We start from the raw sequence: 13,997 nt of genomic DNA on the forward strand, positions 1-13,997 counted from the left end.
AGGTATGAAGCTGGTGCCACGGTGACAAAAATGCGTGGGAGTCATTGGCAATATATGGAAAAATAAAGTATATATGTAGGTATTTTAGCATATAATACAATAAAACTTTTTTTTTCTCTACCAGTTTTTTTTTTTTAAATTCTTGACGCATCTCGTAAATCTAGAGTGTGCAAAATCTTGCAGACACAGTAACTGAGTCAGCAAACAAGAAATTGGTGGAATATACTCTTAATAGACTTATGTTTCTTAAGATCTCCTTCAGAGTTACCCATTTTGCACAACTCCTCCTACTAAAATGAGGTTAGCAAGATGGTCTTGCATTACCAACCTGATCAGTTTTAAAGTTACAATAAAGATTTTTCAAATTCAGGTAATAACTTTTTATTGAAATGAACTAAATAAATCAATCCCTTAATTATAACAAAGTAGTAATTTAGTTTGACATTCACAGTGATTACATATATCTAAGTTCAATGATCTGGAAGCAACAAAGAATAAGTTTCTTCAGTTTTATTTATTCATAGATTGCATGCTCTTTGTATGTACTTGAAACGATTCAAGTACAAATCCTTCCAGTGTAAGGAAAGAAACATATGAAAGCAGTTGATGATCCACATGTAAATAATGACAACTATAGCTCAACTTCAGACTAAACAAAAGTCTCTCCATCCATATATATATATATATATATATATATATAACACTAAATGTCATTTACAGGAGGAAATCAATTACAGTATATACAATCCAGCTCTCTGCAAAATTAAAGTATCAAGACAACCAGCTTCACAGGACTGACTTTAAAAAAGTGCATTTTTTCGACTGTTAACAATTTACTTTGAAGAAGAACTTCCCTTTTTCTTTGTTTTGGACCTTACTGGTGGTGTTGCTGATGATGACTGAGAAGCCTGTTGTTGGCGAATATGTTGTTGCAATTGTAATTGAATCTGCTGCTTCTGAAGGGCTAACTGGAGATGGTGTTGCTGAGAAGTCAGTGGGACAAGAGCAGGTGTAACTACACCTGGTGATACACAAGGTGGCGGAGTTCCAGCTAAGAATAAAAAGGGAAAAAAAAATTGAAAGTATATTGCTTCATTGTATTTTATTATTTTTTATATATCAATCCCATTCATGACAGGTCACAGAAGCTATAGCAAATTTGCTTCTTATAGTTTTGGTAGAAATGCTTATTTTACTGTTTCGTGTTCTTGCTAAAAATGCAAACCATATCAAATGAATGCATGAACAAAATTACAAAGCTGAAATGACTGTTCATCATGATTTCTAAATCACAATTCTCCCTTTCCTTGTAAATACTACTACAATACCTATTAATTTGAAACATCCTCTAAACCAGGCGTGGCCAACTTCATTCTATACGAGGGCCAATATATGATGAGTGGTAGCGTCACGGGCCGCATACTTTTAGACAGAACTCTGCATTTTTTTAAGGTTTATATATATCGTTTTATATATATCGAATTACTATATTTGTTAAACCATTTTACTACTGGTGAACAATATAAAATACTTGATTGATTTAAATATAAGTTGTTAAATTAAATTTAATATTTCTATATATATATCTATATATATATATATATATATATATATATATATATATATCTACAATATATATATCTACAATATATATATAAAGCAATTTTGATTCTGTGTTGAGAATATAAATTGTTTCCATCATCAGAAATAATGAATATAACTAGTATATCAATCAGAAAAGCTGCATTCGAAACTAATACTAAATTGATAATACATATAATTTAATATAGTTTTTATCCTGCCGCAGGCCGCACAAAAGCACGTTACGGGCTGCATGCAGCCTGCGGGCCTGCTATTGGCCACCTATGCTCTAAACAATCATCGAATATCAATACATACATAATTTTAACAAGCAGTTAATATTTAAATTTCAGTAAACAAGCTAACATATTGATGAAAAAGTTTATTTTTCACTTTGTTAGACTATAATAAATTTAGTTTATGATAAAGGATTAAACTTTATTTATTGTAAGCTAACATATGTTTCATTTTTTGTGCGATAGTGGATGAAACAATTCCATGTCAGCTTTTTTTGTTTAATTATACCTGCACTGAAACCAAAATAATGAATTATATTACTTTACACTTCTTCCTATACATACCCATGATAAAGTTTAATTTATAAATAAGGTACAGTAAGAGATTAACAACAATAACTAATAATAAAATAGAACAATTATAACTACATACTGTAATAAAAGTGATTTGAATGTGAATGGAATTTTAGTAATCTCAGCATACATTATTTATTATTTTAGAAGTCAAGAACTTTCACCTCTTTCACATGAAAGGAAGCACTTTATGGCTTCTCTTTGCCATATCTGAATTGCCAGCATTGCTACTCTTGCATTTTGGTATTATTTGCAATTATTAAGTAAAATTCACAAGCACTGCGAGAACGCAAAAGTCGATCTGATAACCGAGAACTACTCAGAACAATGCACAGTTTAAAACTTATGAATTATCTATTATTATTTAAAAAAAAAAAAAAGCCATACGGCTTCATTTCAGCAATGTAAAATTACATAGGCAAAGTGGATATTAGCTCCAACATTATTTCAAAGCCGAATGTTTGTAAAGATTATGAAAGTTTCTTAGGTTGACTTGAGAGCTTACGAGAATATGATCCTCAGCATCCCCAAGTTGCCTTAGCTTGCACTACTTGACTTAAGTAGCTAAGAATCTAATATCCACTTTGCCGATGTACTTATAAATTGTTTATTTCTGGAATTTTCCATTTAATATTTTCGGACTGGAATTGACTGCAGATAAGGGGGGACTATAGTACAATTAAATAAAATGAAATTAGGAAACATTGCCTGATTTAAAGAGTACTATCTCCCACAAAGGGGATAGACGTAGACCATCGGATCTGTTTAAGTTAGGAGAGCGAAGTAAAGTTTCACATGCTTTTGATACTTAGGTGAAAATTATACTAATAAAAAATAATTTACATGAGTTTATTCTGGTATTATCATTTATTTAATTATGACTACTCACGGTATTTCCATATTGATACATGTAGCTGTTGACATTTTCTTAACTGTTACCTTCTCAGCATAAGAGCATCTCACTAAAGGTGTGGTAGTGGCCAACTTCCTTTTTGCATCCTGATATGATATATTTTGTCCTGTTTTTATCTTTTGTATTTCTTTTTCATCTTTCCACTTCTGATATGCATGGGAGTATGCTGGATGAACTCTCTGACAGTTAACACATTTAGCTTTCTTTGCAGAGCAAGATTGATTATCATGCTCTTTATTACATCAGGCACAGCCACAACAGGCCAATTGAGATATTCTGCTTTAAGAGATGTTGGAGGTTTAGGCGTATCAAAAGTAAGAATGATGTTTCTGGATGGAACCAGGTGACTATCCCTACAGATCAGGATGTGCTTCTGAGATCACTCCTTTACAGGAATTGATTGTTTTATGTGATGTAACTGATATTGGTATTCAACTCATTAATGTTGCTCCGAGTAATTTTTCAGAATTTCCACACACAATACAGCAAAGAACCACCTAGTAAGAACATGATCTACACATGGCACAAGAATTTTGTGGAAACAGGCTGTTCTGTGCATCATCCAAGGTCAATAGGAAGGCTGTGTACTGCCGATGCTGTTGTGGAAGTAGTTTGGGAAAGTTTCCAGAAAAGCCCTGGAAAGTAAAGCAGATGGGCATTTCGTCAAATTAGAATTCCACATGCAACTGTGTGGCATGTTTTACAACAGTGTCTACAGGATTTCTGTACAGAAATGGTCAGTAGGAAAGAACAAAATGAGGACTTTTTAACATGATCATTTTCAGTGACGAGTACACTTTTCACGTAAGTGGGCAAGTAAAAACACAAATGCAAAATTTGGGGAAGCAAAAATCCACACACCATAGTAGAACACGTTCGTGGCAAAGGCTAAAGATTTTTACACTATAAGCAAAAAGAAAGTGTATGGACCCTTCTTTTTTTCTTTTTCGGAGTTTACTGCTACTGGTGATGCATATCTGAACATGCTACAAGGGTACCTAATATCACAATTAAATGACAATAACCACAAAAGATGCTTACATTACCTCATTACCAGACAGATTTAAGGTCGTACCTTGACACCTGTTTCCCAAGTAGATGGATTGGTAGAGTGTAGCATGGGCACCATGTTCCCCCAACTTTACACTGTTAGATTTTCTTGTGGGGCTTTGCAAAAGATTGAGTGTTTGTACCACCACTACCAGCCAATTTGAATGAGATGTCTGCAATATTACTGGAGGCAGTCATATCGAACTTTAATTGTCTGTGTTGAAATTTCAAGTGTCACGCTACATTTGCATGGTAATATTGTTCATCTGTTGTCATTCAAAGTTGTGTATCCCCCTTTTGAAACACCCTGTACATGTCCATAAGGATATATGCTTTGAATTATGGGATACTAAGGCAAGATATGAAGTCATTGGCCTCTATATGTGAGTTGCCCAATTGTGAAGTTACTTCACATACAAATTTTGCTTACACCAAGAATAAGTTTCTTGGCATCTTAAAGTGAAAATCTGATCCTGACAGCCTCTATTTCACCTGAATCCAGCTTCCCTTCCACAATTTTTCTTAACCATTTCTCAAGTATACTTGCATAAATCTTATCATGAACACTCGGTAAGGAAATACCTCTGTAATTTTTGCATTCAGTTTTATTTCCCTTTTTATGGATGGTACTATGAGAGCTCTGCACCAATCGTCTGGAATTCGACCCTCTGAATTATGCAATGCAGCCACTGTAAAACTTTTAACCTCCATATTTGAGCATTTCTGGCCAGATTTCATCTACTCCAGCTGCCTTACCACAGTCCAGGTTTTGATGACTTTTTCTACTTCAATTATTGATATGTATTCTTCACTGCATTCCTATTGGAAATTTTCTACTGTCATGTTGACACTGCTTGTTTCATTTAGCAGGCTTTCAAAGTAATTATTCAGACTAAAATATGTTTATATTCAGTTTTCATGTCACCTTTTCATCTCTGATTCCTTTTATAGTAGTAAAAGGAATCAGAGATGAATCTTTCCTCCATTCCTAAGTTTTTTCAATAGTCCCTAGAAAAGTTTGTTACCTTCCTGATATTATTTTAATGAATAAATTGATAATGAACAACACCTAGGCCTTTCTATATGAATTTAAATACCTCTCTAGTTGAATCAATCAATGCTGCCACTACATCTCCAGTGTTTGATTATGAAAGCTGCTAAACTTTGATTCTTTTTAAAACTTTCTTAGATATTTTTCTTTTCAATATGATGTTCAATTTTATTCTGCTCAAAAGTAAATTGTAATCATGTCTAATTTCAAATCCTTTGTAAATAAAACCAAACTAGTATGAAGATATTGATATCCATACTATCATAATCAATGAGACTTTTCTTATTCCTCGTACCATGCAAATTCATGTCAAAATGTGGTGTTAGTGATGATTAGTGTCTGTCCTGAACAAACATTCAGCAGGTACTTACCATTATCATTAACTTTGCCCTTTTTTTCCAACACATTTCTATATGTCTGGTATTCATTCTTTATTCTACGTTTAGATCTCCAACAAGGACCAACTTTTCTTTTTTCTTTGAATTAGCTGCCTTCTCTAATGACTGAGACAATTCCTTCACTTCTTCCTTAGTGGAACCTTCTGTTGGACGATAGTCAGAAATAAATCTCATTGTCTAATTCCTCTTTTTGATGCTTGCCCAAATCACTACTTCATATTGCCTGCCATTCAAGACTATAGCTATTCCTTCCTTTTCCTTAATATAATATCTTGTATTTGTTACTTAGAAGTTTCTCACCTGTTTTTCCTCTATGAGTTGGTAACATTAATTATGTCAAAGCAGTATGATACTGAGTTCGTTCTGGTAGCTGACTTTTTGCTGTTTGCTTGGTTTCTCTGATGAAAATAGTGACAGTCCTTGTTAAAATGAGAAATGCCCCAGCTAGCATGACTTTTTATCTGGTTGTACCATCATTGTCTTTTGGTTTAAGCCAATGAAGTCTAAACCCCAAAGTGCCAGCAAATTATTTATTCAGTATTCAGGTAGATGCCTACTAATGAGGTTCACTATAAGACAGTAAAGATTTGACTAGGTCAGCAGCTCCAGTTGGTTCTCTGCATTCCTTAAAAGGCTACATGATGGTCTCTTCCCAGTTATGAAGCTTTGATCTTTAAATGACCTCAAGCAATATGCCTTTAATCAATACTAGGACATACATGGTAAGATCGCATTCCTAATGTGATCATTAGTGAAGAAATCCAGCAAGGACCTCTAACAAAAACAATGTAGAAAAGTCAGATGAGGTGGTTAGGGCATCAACTTAGACATTCACCTTCACCCACATTTAGTGCTCCTACTCTCTATAAATCACTTAATGGATACATAGGAAGAAGAAGTGAATACCAATTCTTCCAAGAATTGGTATTCACCTGTTGGCACATACCAGAGCAACCTGGCTTGCCTTCAATTAATGGACTATCTCCATGAGTTGTTTACTTGAATAAACTATGATAATGATGATGATGATGAATAAAATATTACTATATTAAAATTTAAACTTGTGTCATCTTGTAAACTAGTCAGTTATAATTAAAATTAAAGTGCATCTTACCTGAGTTAGGTGACACATTACTGGTTGAAGTATTAGGTGTTGAAGGCCTCTGTTGACTGTTGTTTTGGGCACTAATCGTAGTAGATGATGAACTTCGATTTGCTTGGTTGAGAGGTCTTTGCAAGGCACTAATTAGAGGTACAGACTGCTGATTTCCTGACACCTAAATTGTTTATTTCACAAGTTTTAATGCCTGAGAACAATTTTCATGCATCATATTAATAATACAGTTCTTTCAAAATATACTTGTATCAATCAAAACTTTTTATGTGCTTAGAAGAAATTGGGAGAATGGTGGAAGCCAATTCAGCATTATAGATTCATCCATCTATAGGAAAGGCATAAACAGAAATAGAACATCTCTTAGAAAGGTAACTGGAGTGAGCTCATTGGAAAGGGATCATAAATTAATGGACAATCCTCTTCAAGATAGCATCAAGAATTTCTAAAAAGGTTTTTGGTGTACCACCCCATATGCGAGAACAGCATTCTAAGGTTAGTAGCTTAAAGATGAGAAGTAGTGTCTAAACTAGAAAAAAAAAAAAAAACAGTTTTTTTGGAGGCTACTGACATGATATGTTTGTCCACTGAGAGAGTGAGTATCTACAAAATAGTCTGAAAAAAAGAAATCTGATATTCTACTGAGTGAGCCTCCCAAGATGACTATATTGACTCTGCTACCAAAATAATAATATACAGACTTAGATATTTTGAAAGCAATGAAATAGAAAAGGCCATCATCACTTTACTAGAGAATGGCAAGGAGATCAGTGTTTAAGACATTAGTTATGGAAGATCTTGATTTGAATGTGTGAATTTTGAAGAGTTCCAAAAGCTGTGCTACCAGGCATCTAGTGTAAAATTTTAGTCTTCTTCCAACAGGCCTCGTGTTCAGAGGAGATGACATATTCTGCAAGTATAGAACAGTTCACTGGTTCATGAAACATGATTTTACATTCTTCTTATATTATATTTTTATATTCTTCATGTCGAGGCAGATCTCAATTTTCCAAAATATAATAAACTACAAGAGCAAGACATGGTTGAGACTTAAGTCTAATGAAGGAAACTTGTCTCTGAAGAAAGCAAATATGGAATTTTTTCAACTGAAGGTGAATTAGCCAATCTCACACGGAGGTTGCAGAGTTTTTCATCCTGCATACAAACAAATTAGTCTTGAGAACACATGCAATTTACAGACAAAATTACTAGTTGTGGTGATTGGCAGTAGATGGCACTGGTGTAGGTGATAATTTGATAAGCGAGAAGTATTCTATGAAGAAGGATGTAAAGGAGTTGTTAGAAGAAGCAAAACTGAAGAGCGAGAAGGTGAAGACTGTAAGTCTCCTACCATGCTACGATATGTTTTGGTGGCAGTGAAGTGTGGTCTTAAATATCCACACAAAATTAGATATCTCTTCCTGTACTGCCTTACCTCTAACCTCTCCTGCATAAGAACATCACATCTGCAGTCTCCTCCAACTCTAAACAAGATATTACTTTTCATCTATAACTCCTGACACTGTATAAATCCCAAATCTGCCCAATCCTAGAATACTATTCTCAGATATGGGGTAGTGTGTCAAAACCTCTCTAAAACTGCTTGATGTTATCCAGAAGAGGACTATCCCTTTAATTGGTGACCCTCTTTCAAAGACTCACTCCAGCCACTTTCTCACATTCTATTTCTGCCTTATGCCTCTTTTACAGATATTTTAATTGATGCATTTTTATAATAAATATTTGGTGGCTCATTCTACAATCACCATGTGTCTACTTTTGAAACGGGTGCATTTTTATAACAAATATTTGGTGACTCGTTCTACAATCACCATGTGTCTACTTTTGAAACGGGTGCATTTTTATAACAAATATTTGGTGACTCGTTCTACAATCATCAGTTGTCTACCTTTGAAATGTAGAGCAGGGTAACAATGAACCAAAAATGCTTACTTAGAGTGGAAGTTCCTAAATGATTAAGTTTGTAATTGGAGAAATTTATAATTATTTTCTATATGTAAGAAACAGTTCTTCCTCCTATCAGAGCTTTTATAACTGGTTAAATTTTTTGATATACATGTTTGTCTCAAAAAGGTAGTGTAAACACTAGACTTGTTACTGCATCTTCTGTATTACAAACTCATAAAGATGCAACAATATTACTGCATTAGAAAGGAAGGCATTTAAACAACTGCATAATAATAAAGACAAACTCACCTTCCAAGAAGACAAGGGAAATGTATAGTTATCTTAACATTGCTGTTTATGATGACAAAATCTTCTCTGTTTTTCAGACTCTTTGACTTATTTAGAAGAAGATTGTGATTCTACTTGGTTTTCAAATAATAAGACTAACCAGTGCTGCATTGGTTAGTCTTATTATTTTTAGTTTCTTAGAGGATCTAAGAAAACTTCAATCACAACACAATAAATAACTCCTAGATTATAAGGTGTGTGCAAGTGCATGTGTACCAAAAATACAAAAAACTAGTATTCCTTTGTCCTCCAATAGTAGATGGCAATAGTTAACCTACCTGTCTTCTCTTTAAATACTTATTCAAGCTTCCCAAGAAATACACTGGACACTCATTCAATATTTTAGTCAGTTTAGATATGGTGTCAATACTTTTAATGAGGTCTCATCGGTGACATCAATAAAGGTCGAAACCGGTCTGGATAGTGACCCTTCCCTTAATGCATAGCATTATACATGTCTGCAAGGAGATGTGCTTTGCATTATAGGATACTAAGGCAAGTGATGAGAAGTTATACCACCTTTGCCACGAGTTGCCCCAGTCCTGAAAATACTTCAGGCACAAACTTTGTCTGCTTACACCTGGATAAAGGATTAAACCAAATATATAATTGGTAGCATAGCCAAGTGAAAAAAACTTCCATCATACAGTCAATATGCATAAAGTCATACATAATTTCACCTTGAACACAGAAGTAAAATACAGTTGAAATGTCCCTTATTAACAGGCAATTTAATAATCGTACTCTATGCAAAAGGAAAATTACGTTGTTCAATCCCAAACCAAAATGCAATTTCCAGAAAATATTTCAATAAGAAAGCAGTATGCAAAATTTCAACACTGTGAAATAGTTTGTTGGAAGGTAAGATGCAATGGACAAACAAGGCAAGTTCATAACAATTCAAAACTATCAACTTCACATAACAAAAACGAAAAGTCTGTTTTAACTTACTTGTAGTAAGGAAACTGGAGTGGTACTCCTTAATCCTTGGGTAGTATTTTTTAAACTAGAAGCCATCAGCTGAGCTGCCAAGTTTTGAGCATTCAATCCTCCTGATACTCCTAGTGGTAGAGACAACACACTTGGAGGACTGGTTATTACTGATGGTGGAGAAGTAATAACACCTAAAATTAAAGTATTAGCATGTCTGTCACTATTTTCATACATAAAAGACAGAGAAGAGATACTTAATGGACAGAAAAGACATATTTTGATTTTATACAGCCACTGTATTTTTCAGCACTAACTGAGGCAGAAAAAATTTATTTTATGAAACAATGTTTCAGCTAGAACAGGAAATTAAAATTCTACCAAAGTGCATTTTTTTTAACGATTCAGGATATTTGCAAATGTCACTGATAGTTGGAAGAGTAGGCAAAACTCTCCAGTTTGGAGCTCAAAGACCACAGGTTTGAATCCTGCCATTCCATTAGAAGTTTATTTTCAAATAGCTTTGAAAGCAGTTTAACCTTGAACCCAAACACAGTATTTGTGCACCACACTTTCAATGTTTTTCAAATAGAACCGCTGTAAAAAATAAAATGTTGCTTAAGGATCAAAGCCAAATACTGGGAGACCACCATATCACCTTTAAGGAATGCAGAGAACTGACTTGGTCTTCTGAACTAATGTCTAATCCTCACATTCATGTGGTGCACCCTGTTAGTAAGTATCCACTGGGTACTGAATGAACAAGGATGGGCTGGCAATTTGGAACTTAGCTAACCAAACTGTACTCTCTATTGGTTTAAAGACTCAAGTTCAACATCTTGAAGCAGAAAACCAACGTTAGAAGAACCGAAGATAGCAACCATCAATATAAGGAGTATTAATGGAAAGGAAACCAAGCTTGCAGAAGAACTGGAAAAGTACCATGTGGACATAATTGGCATCACTGAAACAAAGAAGACAAAAACAGGTGAGATATTACTAAATAACAGTAAAGGATGTTATATTCGGGCAATAATCATCAAGGAAAAGAAGGAGTAGTGATAGCATTTAACACCAAATATGAAGATAAACTGTCTGATTGGAAGGCAGTCTCAACTATGGTTATGTGGACAAACTGCAAAATTGAGAAATGGATAATGAAGTTTATCTGTGTCTGTGGTCCAACAGAAGGTTCTCTTAAGGAAGAAGCAGAGAAATTTTTCAAGTCACTAGACCAGCCATGTGACATGAAAAAAATGGAAAAAAGTGGTACTTTTTGGAGATCTAAACATCAGAGTAGGAAGTGAATCCCATCGAGGCACATGAAACTGTTGTGGAAAATCGGGAGAAAAGGGTAAAGCTAACAATAATGGTGTTGGCTGGATTTCTCTGCTCAAGATATGGACTAGTCATTACTAACACAATGCTCCAACATAAGGATGTGTACAAGACACAAGAAATAAAAGCCTCATTGACTATGCCACTGTTGATAGCAGTATCTTCATTCTGTTTCAGGATAGAAAAGTATACAGTGTACAGAGGATTTGAAATTGGAAGTGACCCTCACTTAGTTTGAAGTAGGATAAAACGGATAAGTTTAAAGTAGGATAAAAATTACATTGAAAAGAAGAGTATGTATTTTATTTATTTTTTTGATTGTCGGAGGAGACTTGAACGGGCACATAGGAAGACAGAATAGAGACTGTGAAAGGGTGCATGGTGGCCACGGAGTGGGAATGATGAACCAGGAAGGAGAGAGGGTTGTGGACTTTGCAGTAGCGTTTGATCTGGCAATTGTGAACTGGTTTTTCTTCAAGAGGGAAGAACATTTGATAACATTTAGAAGTGGTAACAACAGCTCACAAATTGACTACATTTTGATTAGAAGAAAACATCTTAAGGTTGTGACAAATTGTAAAGTAATTCCAACAGATCAAGTAGCACAACAACACCGACTGCTGTGCGCAGACTTTAAAATAAGATCGAAGATAAGAACTTCTGGTTGCCATGGGATGAAGACAATTAAGTGGTTTCGCTTAAAAGAGGAGAGTGTGAGGAATCGTTTTAGGGAGAGAGTGTTAGAGAGGATTTCGGATGGACTGGAAAGTGTACAAGATTGGTGGAAACATAATTCAAAAGTAATCCTGAGCTGTGCAATCGAGGTGCTTGGTGAGACATCTGGAAAGATTAGAGAGCAGAAGGAGGGTTGGTGGTGGAATAATGATGTACAAGTGGCAGTGACAGCTAAGAGGAAGGCAAAGCAGAAGTGGGATGAGTCAAGAGTGGAAGAGGACAGAGAGGTGTACAAAGAGAGAAAGCAAAAAGCCAAGAGAGTTGTGGCACAGGCGAAGGCCATGGCATATCAAGATCTGTATGATCAATTAGAAACAAAGTAAGGACAGAGGAAAATTTACCAACTAGCGAAATGTAGAAATAAAGCAGCTAAGGACATCTTACATGTGAGGCAGATCAAAGATACTGAAGGAAGAGTATTATGGAGGGATGTGGACATAAGAAACAGATGGAAAATATACTTTGAGGGACTTTTGAATGAGGAAAATGCAAGGACTCAACAGAGGAGATGGGTAGCCTTCTGAGGGGATGGTGCAGAACATCAGTAGAATGGAAGTGACGGAGGCGGGCCCCGACAGAATTCCAGTGGAGGCATGGAAGGCACTGGGGGAAGAGGGAATTCACCTGCTGTGGGACCTGTTCATGAAAGTTTGCCAACAGGAAAATATACCCGAGGAATGGAGGGAGAGTACTCTTGTTCCCATCTACAAGGGTAAAGGGAATGCACAAGACTATAAAAATTACAGAGGAATAAAGTTGATGTCCCACACAATGAAGATCCTAGAAAGGGTTCTTGATGGTAGATTGAGGGAGGAGGTGGAGATTGCAAAGGAACAATTTGGCTTCATGCCTGGTAGATCAACAACAGATGCTATTTTTGGGTTACAACAGATGATGGAAAAATATCGAGAGAAACAAAGGGAGCTACATCTGGTATTTATTGATCTGGAGAAAGCATACGATAGAGTGCCAAGGCAAGAAGTCTGGAGGTGTCTGTGGGAGAAGAAGGTGCCGGAGAAATATGTCAGGTTGGTGCAGGAAATGTACAGAAATGTGAAGACAAGTGTTCGGACCTGTTTGGGACAGACAGAAAGTTTTCAAGTTACAGTTGGCTTGCATCAAGGGTCAGCATTAAGTCCGTTTCTGTTTAATATTGTGATGGAGGTGGTAACAGAGGAGGTGAGAGAAGATGCACCTTGGACAATGTTGTGTGTAGATTCAAGAGAAGAAGCAGAAACTAAACTGGAAAGATGGAGAAAAGTACTGGAAGAGAGAGGTATGAGACTGAGCAGAAGTAAGACAGAGTATATGTGTTGCGCAGTGGGTGGTGGCCAGGAGACAGATCTGGAGCTGGAAGGAAATGTCATCAGGAAGGTGAGAGACTTTAGATACTTAGGTTCAACAGTGGAAGAAGATGGAGGAGCTGAGAAGGAAGTGGGAAGCAGGGTACAAGCGGGTTGGAGGAACTGGAGGGAGATGGCTGGAGTGTTATGCGATAAGAGGCTGCCGATCAATCTGAAAGGCAAAATTTATAGGACAGTAGTGAGGCCAGCTATGACATATGCTATAGAAACTGTGGCCCTGAGGAAAAATAGCATCAGCAGGATGGAAGTAGCAGAGATGAGAATGCTTAGGTGGATGTGCGGTGTGACCAGAAAGGATCGTCTGAGAAATGACTATGTCAGGGGAACAGTGAAAGTTACGAACTTAGGAGCGAAAATACAGGAGGCAAGGTTGAGATGGTTTGGTCATGTGATGAAGAGGGAGGACGAATATGTGGGAAGAAGGGTCATGCAGATGGATGTGCAAGGAAGGCAGAAGCGTGGGCGGCCAAAGAAGAGATGGAGGGAGTTGGTAGAAGAGGACTTGAAGATGAAGAACTTGGATGTGGTGACAGCCCAAGACAGGAAGGTGTGGAGGAGACTCATAACAAACAGTGACCCCACTTAAGTGGGAGAAGTTGTAGAAGAAGAAAGAAAAAAGATTTTTTTAAATTGAAGTTGAGCAGCTTTTAAACTGTAGATTCAATTATAGAAACCTT

General features: G+C 35.9%; 1 protein-coding gene across 7 annotated transcripts in view; it reads right to left on the reverse strand.

The window, feature by feature from the left end:
* Window positions 1–356: 356 nt before the first annotated feature.
* Window positions 357–13,997, reverse strand: part of Spt20 (transcription factor Spt20 homolog) — a 444,696-nt gene continuing 431,055 nt past the window's right edge. For 6 of the 7 annotated variants that reach the window (XM_090405995.1, XM_090405992.1, XM_090405994.1 and 3 more), the window contains exons 22-24: window positions 9,905–10,077; window positions 6,698–6,860; window positions 357–1,051 (exon numbers count right to left, since the gene is read on the reverse strand). In XM_090405995.1, the coding sequence (XP_090262121.1) occupies window positions 834–1,051; window positions 6,698–6,860; window positions 9,905–10,077 (554 nt within the window). In that variant the 3' untranslated portion in view covers window positions 357–833. Of the gene's footprint in view, window positions 1,052–6,697; window positions 6,861–9,904; window positions 10,078–13,997 lie in introns of those variants that run through there. The other variant, XM_090405997.1, reaches the window with a different exon arrangement.

This window comes from Typopeltis vanoorti, chromosome 16 (genome assembly GCF_054136105.1).
Source record: "Typopeltis vanoorti isolate ZY-2024b chromosome 16, IOZ_Tvanoo_1.0, whole genome shotgun sequence".
Lineage (NCBI taxonomy): Eukaryota > Metazoa > Arthropoda > Arachnida > Uropygi > Thelyphonidae > Typopeltis > Typopeltis vanoorti.